Source organism: Sinocyclocheilus rhinocerous, unplaced genomic scaffold (assembly GCF_001515625.1).
Source record: "Sinocyclocheilus rhinocerous isolate Xijiao unplaced genomic scaffold, SAMN03320098_v1.1 scaffold1283, whole genome shotgun sequence".
In the NCBI taxonomy this organism is placed as follows: Eukaryota; Metazoa; Chordata; class Actinopteri; order Cypriniformes; family Cyprinidae; genus Sinocyclocheilus; species Sinocyclocheilus rhinocerous.
In genome coordinates, this window is record NW_015642522.1 from 809,545 (window position 1) to 819,347 (window position 9,803).

At 35.8% G+C, this 9,803-nt stretch overlaps 1 protein-coding gene across 1 annotated transcript in view; it reads right to left on the reverse strand.

The window, feature by feature from the left end:
• Positions 1-9,803, reverse strand: part of LOC107756032 (guanine nucleotide-binding protein G(o) subunit alpha-like) — a 40,233-nt gene that overhangs the window by 18,891 nt on the left and 11,539 nt on the right. The window contains exon 4 of the mRNA XM_016573007.1: positions 8,295-8,455. Within this exon, the coding sequence (XP_016428493.1) occupies positions 8,295-8,455 (161 nt within the window). The remainder of the gene's footprint in view (positions 1-8,294; positions 8,456-9,803) is intronic.

Consider the following 9,803-nt stretch of genomic DNA (forward strand, 5'->3'; position numbering starts at 1 on the left):
GGATCCTCTGCAGTGAATGGGTGCCGTCAGAATGAGAGTCCAAACAGCTTGTGAAGCGAAAACGTGCATGTTTGTAAGAAAAAAATCCATCATTAAGATATTTTAACTTTACAACCGTCACTTCTGATGAGTCCATAATCCGTAAAAACACTTCCTCCAGTGAAAAAAATAGTCTCATCTGAATCAGGAGAAAAATATGCACAGATCAAGTGAAAATAGTCTAAAACTATTCTAAACAAATATGCCGGTGGATTTTGACAACAGGACAACAGAGGATGGGCTTTTCATTAGAAGAAACGTTATTATGAAGAGACTTGTGTCCAGAAATGCATTAATGATATATTTGTTTCTTACAAACATGGAGCTTTTCACTTCTCAAGACGTTAATTGATGGACTGGAGTGGTGTGGATTACTTGTGGATTATTGAGATGTTTTTATCAGCTGTTTGGACTCTCATTCTGACGGCACCCATTCACTGCAGAGGATCCATTGGTGAGCAAGTGATATAACGCTAATTTTCTCCAAGTCTTTTTCAATGGAGAAACAAACTCATCTACATCTTGGATGACCTGAGGGTGAGTAATTTTCAGCAAATTTTCATTTTTGGGTGAACTCTTCCTTTGAGGTTATTAAGAGATCATTTTGTAGTCTGCCAATCTCACTTTATGCTGTATGGAAAAGAGCAGCGTGAAATCTCTTCATTCAAAATCTCTTCTTTTGCGTCCTACCGAAGAAAAGCATCTTTAGGGTCATTTTTAGATGATCTATTCCTTTCCAAAGCTGGTTTGAACTGGTTTCTCCATCAGCGTGACATTTTGAAGCAGTTTTAGCATTTAAAAAACCTCTCCTGGAGTTTTGTAGATATACTTTAACTCTCGGATTGATTTGACACCACTTTGACCTCTCACCAAACATCCTTCTCTATGAAGTATCTTTTCTCCTCACTCCATTTCTGATCTATTTTTCCACACAATTGAATTTCGTGAAATGACGCCGGTCAGGGTTCTAGGGTTGTGGTTTTTGTGGAGAATTTAGAATAGCGAGGGAGGGCAAATGAGAATGGATGAAAGGCGAAATGAAAAGAGATTTCACAAGATGCAGGCAGGATATGAACAGGTGAGGAGCTGCGACCTGGCCTGCAAAGACGATGGAAATGCCCTCTGATAAATCTGACCTTTAACAAGAGAATATGTGTGTTTCTTTGTGTGTGTGTGTGTGTGTGTGTGTGAGGACTGGTGATGGAGTCCTGCAGGTGTGACATGACAGCTTGAGAGGAAAGGTTTTTAAATCTGGAGAGAGTGAGAGAAACGGTACGACGCAGACACAGGAATGGCATTTTAGTGCAAATCTCTATGCCAAAACAGCACTACACCATATTTAATTAAGTCATTGTCATTCTTTTCAGCCTCCTTTTTATGCAAATCAGGCATATTATAAAATAAAGTGAAATTTTGGTACTTTTTCAAGCTAAATTCTTCATTATGTGTTGTGTGTGTGTGTCTGATTTAAACACTCTTCAAACCACAACTCAAATCAGTGCCATGGTGATAATTTAGTCGCTCCCGGTGACAAGTGGGTTATTGACTCCATATTATTGACTGAAGTGTCTGGAGGGGCCCCTTGGCCCCAGGGATAAATGACAGGAGTACCTGTCAATCAAATTTAGACACAGACAAACACACAGACACACACACACACACACAGAGACACACACTTACTTTACGTAGCCTTAAGTGTTTTTTTTATGAAACTAATTAGAATTAAATATTTTGTAAAAAATTAAAGAAACATTTAGAATTTTTAAAGCATGGTTGAACAACTTTTTTATTTGTAAGATTATTATTTAATAACAGTACAACAAAATAATATTATTTTATTATATTTATTTATTTTATTTAAATTATAATAATAAAATGTTTTAAATTGGTATTGATACATTAGGGGGCCAGTAATTAATTTCGGTTTTGTTCAAATTCAAACTTAGAAAATTAGAATTTAGCCAGGCCTTTAGCTCATTAACACAGGTAGATAGTGATGTGGTCTGGTGAATAGAATCTGGTCTGCAGGCAGTGTATATCTGAATATCATCAGCATAACAGTGATAATGAAAACCATGACGACGGATAATATGTCCAAGAGGCATGATGTAAGTAATGAATAGTAATGGCCCAAGAACAGAGCCCTGGGGAACACCCTGACTGAGTAAAGTAGTGGGAGATTTATAATTACGCATAGTGATGTAGTATTGTCTATCAGTGAGATTAGGCATGGGCCGATTACCGGTTTCAAGGTATACTGCGATTTGAAAATGTCACGGTTTCAAAACCACTAATATTTTCCGTTATACCGTTCCTGCAGTATGCGCTGTTTTTCATGTCTCCTCAAAGACTGAAAGTGTAGGAATCCCTATATTGATTTGGGGGTTTATATGAATGTGTTTCTGAGGGGAACTGACTGTCTTCAGAAAAGTTTAAGTGGTATTTTCTTTTAATCTCATCTCTGTATAGTTCATATTAAAGCAGTGTTTCAGCGCAGTGCTGCTGTTTACAGCGGTAACCAAGGAAACACTGTATCTGGTGTTCCAGGAGCGCCTCCTGCTGTAAGAGAGTGAATCTGCGTCTCATTCAGAGCTTCTGCTGTTTGCTTTGTTCAGGCATGTAGTATAATTTCACAAAGCTAGTCAGAACATTCTGTTTTTGATTCAAATTGGGTTATTATTAAATCAAATTATGTATATGAAATTATATAAATAAATGATATGAAATTATATAAATTATTAAATAACTGAAATTACAGATTTAGGTTTAAAGATGTCAGTCTTTATTTTTCTTCTTTTTAGGAAACAAATCAAAGAAAAAATAAACAAATTCTAATTCCTAATATTCTGTATGTTGCTCAAAAACAAAATATATTGTGTTCAGCGGGAAAAATATATATATTTTTTTTTTCAACCCAGTCATCTTAAAATAACATATTTTAGAGCTGTAATGACAATACCGTGATACCGTGAAACCGTGATATTTTTGCTTAAGGTTATCATACAGTCAAAATCTCATACCGGCCCATGCCTACCAACAACACATTGATCGAGCAGCAGGAGAACGGAGAGATTACCTGAGTCACCAGAGAGTAACAAATCATTGACAACCTTAACTAAAGCGGTTTCAGTGCTGTGATGAGGGCGAAAACCAGATTGAAATGCATCGAACTGATCGCTGAGAGCTAGAAAAGACTGTAGCTGATTGGCAACAACTTTTTCCATAATTTTCAAAATAAATGGTAAATTGGAGATTGGACAATAGTTGGTGAAATCAGCTGGGTCCAAGGTTTGGTTTTTTAAGAACAGGAGTAACAGCAGCAGTTTTGAGTGAAATTGGAACAGTGGCAGAGATAAAGGACATATTTACGAAGTGTGAGATAGGAGCAGAAATGACAGAAGTACAGTGTTTCAGAAGGAATGTGGGTGCAGGATCTAACTGGCATGAGGAAGAACTAGAGTTCTGTATTATTTCAGCAATTAAGGTTGGAGTGGTCAAGGTAAAATTATTTAACAGTTGAATAGATTGAGCTTGCTCACAAGTAGAAGTGGTTGGTTCAGTGCCAAGAGACCCACATAGAGCATCCAGTTTTATTTGAAAGTGGCGCAAGAAAGACCCACAAAAATCATCACATTCATATTGACTGAGACTATGGCTAGGTGGTTGGACTAATTTATTAACCATGCTAAACAGTGTTTTTGGCCTATTGCTAGCTTTATTGATGATGTCGGAAATATAGGAAGAGCGTGCTGCATTCAAGGCAGTTTTATAATGCCTAATATGTTCTGAAAATATTTGAAAATGGACAGTCAGGACAGTTTTTCTAAAAAGGCATTCAAGCTGTCTGCCTTTTGCCTTCATAGCACGAAGCTCAGCATTATACCAGGGAGAGGTGTGGGACAAAGGAACAGACCTAGTCCTAATTGGAGCATGCTCATCTAAAACATCAACAATAACAGAATGATATAGGTCAGATATCACAGATGGACAGGTGAATTTGAAAACATCAGAAATAGTAGAGGAAGCAACTGAAGCAGCACAAGTATTTACATTGATAGCATTGATTTTGCGATAAGAAATGGTTTGGTTTTTTAAGAACAGGAGTAACAGCAGCAGTTTTCAGTGAAATTGGAACAGTGGCAGAGATAAAGGACATATTTATTAAGTGTGAGATAGGAGCAGAAATGACAGAAGTACAGTGTTTCAGAAGGAATGTGGGTGCAGGATCTAACTGGCATGAGGAAGAACTAGAGTTCTGTATTATTTCAGCAATTAAGGTTGGAGTGGTCAAGGTAAAATTATTTAACAGTTGAATAGTTTGAGCTTGCTCACAAGTAGAAGTGGTTGGTTCAGTGCCGAAAGACCCACATAGAGTATCCAGTTTTATTTGAAAGTGGCGCAAGAAAGAGCCACACAAATCATCACATTCATATTGACTGAGACTATGGCTAGGTGGCTGGACTAATTTATTAACCATGCTAAACAGTGTTTTTGGCCTATTGTTAGCTTTATTGATGATATCAGAAATATAGGAAGAGCGTGCTGCATTCAAGGCAGTTTTATAATGCCTAATATGTTCTGAAAATATTTGAAAATGCACAGTCAGCCCAGTTTTTCTAAAAAGGCGTTCAAGCAGTCTGCCTTTTGCCTTCATAGCACGAAGCTCAGCATTATACCAGGGAGAGGTGTGGGACAAAGGAACAGACCTAGTCCTAATTGGAGCATGCTCATCTAAAACATCAACAATAACAGAATGATATAGGTCAGATATCACAGATGGACAGGTGAATTGGAAAACATCAGAAATAGTAGAGGAAGCAACAGAAGCAGCAAAAGTATTTACATTGATAGCACTGATTTATTTCGCGATAAGTAATGGTAGTATTACCAGCACATTTAGTAGGATGTATTAACGTAAAGTCAAAAGTGATAAGCTTATGATCAGAGATAGGAATAGCATGACTACTGATGGAGATGTTATTCACACCAGACGTACAAACTAAGTCAAGTGTATGACCATGAGAGTGAGTTGGGAAATTAACATTCTGGGTAAGATTAAAGCAGTCCAGGACAGTCTTCAATTGAGTGCTGTTAGAGCAGACAGTATCAACATGTATGTTAAAGTCGCCAAGTAAGATGACCTGGGACGATGCAGCACAAGCTAAAGTTAATAGTTCGCATAGTTCCGAGAAAAATTCAGTTTGCTGCTTAGGTGGCCTATAAATAAGGATAATTGTAAGAGGACAGCTTGAGCCAATTTTCAGAACCATGTACTCAAAGGACTTAAGAATGTGAAAATCCAGTGATAGATAAAGAGTTACGGTAGATGGCCGCAAGACCACCCCCTTTACCATGTAAACGCGGTTTAGACAAGTATTGATATCCGTTCGGTTTAAGCAGGTTAAGATGTACGAAATCATTCAGTGTTTGCCAGGTTTCAGTAAAAAATAACATATCCAGGTTGTTGTCCGTAGTAAGATCATTCAGATAAGGACCGTTATCCAAGCAAAGTGATAGTTATTATTATTTTAAAGTATTAATACCGTTTCTTCTACTACTACTACTACTACTACTACTACTAATAATAATAATAATTTAAATAAATTACACATTATTAGTTATAAATATTATTTTTATAATATCATTTAGAATTTTCAGAATTCTAAATGAATTACTACTACTACTAGCAATAATACATTTAAAATTATTAAAACTACTACTGATAATAATATAATAATTTTTAAACAACCATTAATAATAACAACTTTTTTTTTTTAAATGACATTATTGTTATAAATTATTATTTTTATATTATTATTTTGCTGTTATCTGGGCTTAGTGTTTTTTTTTTTTTCATAAAAGTAATTTAAAACTAATTTAATTAAAATGTATAATGACTAATATGAAGTAATAATAGTTATTATTATTAAAACTATTATTAATACCAATTATACTACTACTACTACTAAAATATTTAAATAAATATTACTTATTAGTGCTAAATATTATTTTTATTATATCATTTCGAATTTTCAGAATTCTAAATGAATTTATTACTACTACTACCAATAATACATATGAAAATTATTAAAACTGCTACTGATAATAATATCATATGTTTAAATGTATTATAATTAAAACAGTAATAATAATAATAAATTTTAATTCACTTAATTGGGGCATCCCCCACAAATCTACAGCTAAGGACATACTTATGTGCATATGTGTGGGAATTCAGTAGAATCGAGGCTATGCGCTTTTGTGTGTGTGGGTTTTGATGTCAAACACATTCGGTATGGACAACTTCAACCACACACAGCACCTCACATCTCGCTCGCCTCCATCATTTCCTCATTCTTTACAACCTTCACTAGGTGTCCTGCGTGCTAATCAAAAAGACAAGCGATCATGTCAAACCTCCATTACGTGACGTCCCAGCATGCATTGCAGGCTTTGAGGTTTGACTGCTTTCTAATTGCCGTTTATGAGTTACCACACACACACACCTCGCTGCGGACTTTGAGGTTCATTCGCTGTGGCACACACCACATGTCTGTGACACGGGTGACCCTTTCTGCTTCATTTAAATAATCAGCCTCCTGGTGTTTTAGTTTGCCATCGCACACACGTGTAATTACACAATTCACTGTTTGAATATCCCACTAATCAGCCATTATTCACAGTGGGAGTGTCAGATTGAGTCACAGATCAGCGGCCATTATGGCTCAAGAGTGGCAGTCGCACATTAGTTCCATTAAACCTACATTGAGGTTTCGGAAACTGCATCAGGAAGCATTGGGAAAACCTGGGCTAGAGAGCTAGAAAATCAATAAAATATTGAATAACCTTAAATCCTTCCGGATCAAGTCTTCAGGAGATAAATTCTTGTCAATAACTGAAAATGAATGACGTAATATGTGCTAAGGATCTTTAATAGATTCAGAAAAATAACATAAGCTGAATATTTCGAGGAACAGTTTTACTTAAAATTGTCTGTAAATTTCCTCGCTGCACGTGAAATGTTTACTGAACATGAGAAAGATTCAGGGGTCAGCACCCGTGTCAAATGACCAATTAGATTAGAATAAAACATTCATGACCTTTTCCAGATCATGACTGGCCTATTTGAGCGTGGTTAAATAAGATTCAAAGGAGATGCAAAGCATTTCGGAAACCCAATCCAGTGTCTTGGTCCGAATTCTCTTTGCTCTCTGATCAAAACGTGTTCAAGCTAGTTAAAAGAGCTTTTTTAACCAACAAAACAGAGAACACTAACTGAAAAAAACTTTGGCTAACTGAAAAAAAAAAACAGCTAACTAAAAAGCTAAAATGAATGGAGGCTAACTGAAAAAAAAGAGGCTAACTGAAAAAAAATTGCAGCTAAGTGAGAAAAAAACAAACAGTGGCTAACTGAATCCACGAAGGCTAACAGAAATTCTGTTTTAGCTTCAATTTTACGGTTAATATGGCATGTAATTCAAAAGATTTTAATTGGCATGTTTTATCATTTAATTACACTAGTTTCCCTTATGAAAATTAACCATGGTTTTATTATAGTAACATTTTAGTTTTTTGGCATATTGGCTACCATATGTATAACCACAGTTTTACTACAAATACCATGGTTAAACTATGGTTAGTGTAGCAAAACCATGGTTAGTTTACCATGGTTTAATTATAGTAACCATTTTTTTTTTTTTTTGGTTTTATAAACCAGTAAAACCATAATTAATTTTGATAAGGGTTCTGTTATTTATATATAATCAAAATCAACTAGCCAATGGGCTGCCTGAACAACTAGCCGACTAGCTAATCTTAAAGAAGCCCTGCATAACTAGAATGGTTTGTCTAAACAGGCTAAGCTGTTAGCTTGCTAAACGAAGGTTACTTGAAAACACAAAGAAAAGGAAATGTTTTCATCGACTATTTTTAGCTTTGAATCTAGGTGGGCATGAAGATAAAATGATAAATCACAACCAAACACTGAGTACTTATCAGAAAGTGTGCAGCTAAGTAGCAGCTAAGTAGCTAAACACTCCAAAAACAAACAAAAAAACATGAACAACAAACCTCCAACAAGATATTCTAGGAAATGTAGTCTAATATTAGATATTAAATATCATAACATGAACTCTTGGCGTAAAAACATTGCTCACAATGAATGTATTACTGTGGTTACTGTGGTAACTGTGTTAACGCTAACGTCTTATTAGCGATGGTGAGTAATTAACGATTAGAGTCCAAGTGTTACTCACTATAGTGCAGAGTCATTGAGTTCGTACTCATATCCTCGTGCCGCTGCTGACCGCACCCCCTGATCCGCCCACAAACAGCAGAGGGCGTGGCCTATGAACGGAAACAGCATCTGGTCTTCGTCGAAGCAACGGCCACACGAGAGAACGGAGTGAGCGTGGACCTGGAGAAACACCACAAACATGGAGAAATACATCATTTGTACATCCAGCAAAGTGTTTTTCAAGAACGTTTCTCAATTTTAAGAACTTAAAGTGTGCAAAATATCTAACTGCTAAAGTTTAACAGAACATTAGCATGCTAAATTGAGCACTAATGCTACAAATATCAAAACTAGCCATCTAGATTGCTCATTCACATCATAATTTATGGTGACCCAGTAGTGCACAACACAATGAAATCGCCACAACACAATATGACTAACTTTGGCATAGGACTAATTTTGTTGTGTTGCGGCTTGTTTCTGTTGTTGTGCTAATTTTGTTGTGTTGTGCCTTGTTTCCGTTGTGTTGTGTGGCTGCTTTTTTCCGCTGTGTTTTCGCTGTGTTGTGCACTACTGGTCCACCGTAATAATTGGTCAGTTTTTGGATGACTAGTCAACCAATTGTGATCTATACCTAATTAGGGGTTGATGAAGGAAGGAAAATTAAGGTTAGGGACTGGAGCAAGGGTTTATAAGCATAAAACAATAACATTTAAACAACTAGAACATAGATCTGATCTACTAGTGTGACCCAACACATATGCATTTCTAGCACTGTTATTAAAGAACAATTGGCCTGATCTGTCTAATTACAGGTCAGCGTTCGTCACATGACCTGATCAAGGCCACCTTACACCACGGTCATATTTAATAATCAAAGCAGACTACCCTCATTGTGCCGTTAGGCGTGTCTGGAAGAAAATAATGAGTGTTTGATACACACGTCTGGAACATGCCGAAACCGAGGGAGGATTCTGATAGCACAAGACTCAGTGACTGATAGGTTTGGACTGAATGTTGGCGTTCACATCCCTAGATCTGAAAACATGCCGCCATCTAGTGGACCCTGTAAGTACTGCAAACAGTAAAACAGCAAGACAGTATCTTTCCAGCAGGCATAAAGACTGAATGGAAGTTTAATTGAGGCACTGACATCTTTGCTAACTTATGGTAGCTAGATCTAGTTAAACATGTTTAAATGTTTAAACATGTTGTGGATACATAATAAAGACATAATGCAATAATAATAGTTTTTACTTTTTATTGGTGCTGTCAAACGATTAATAGCATCCAAAATAAAAGTTTTTGTTTACATAATATTTGTGTGTGTAGTGTGTTTATTTATTATGTATAAATACACACACATACAGTATATATTTAGAAAATATTCACATGTATATACATTTATATAATTATATACAAATATATTTAATATATAAACAACATATTTTTCTTAAATATATACATGCATGTGTTTGTATTTATATATACATAATAAATAAACACAGTACACACACACATTATGTAA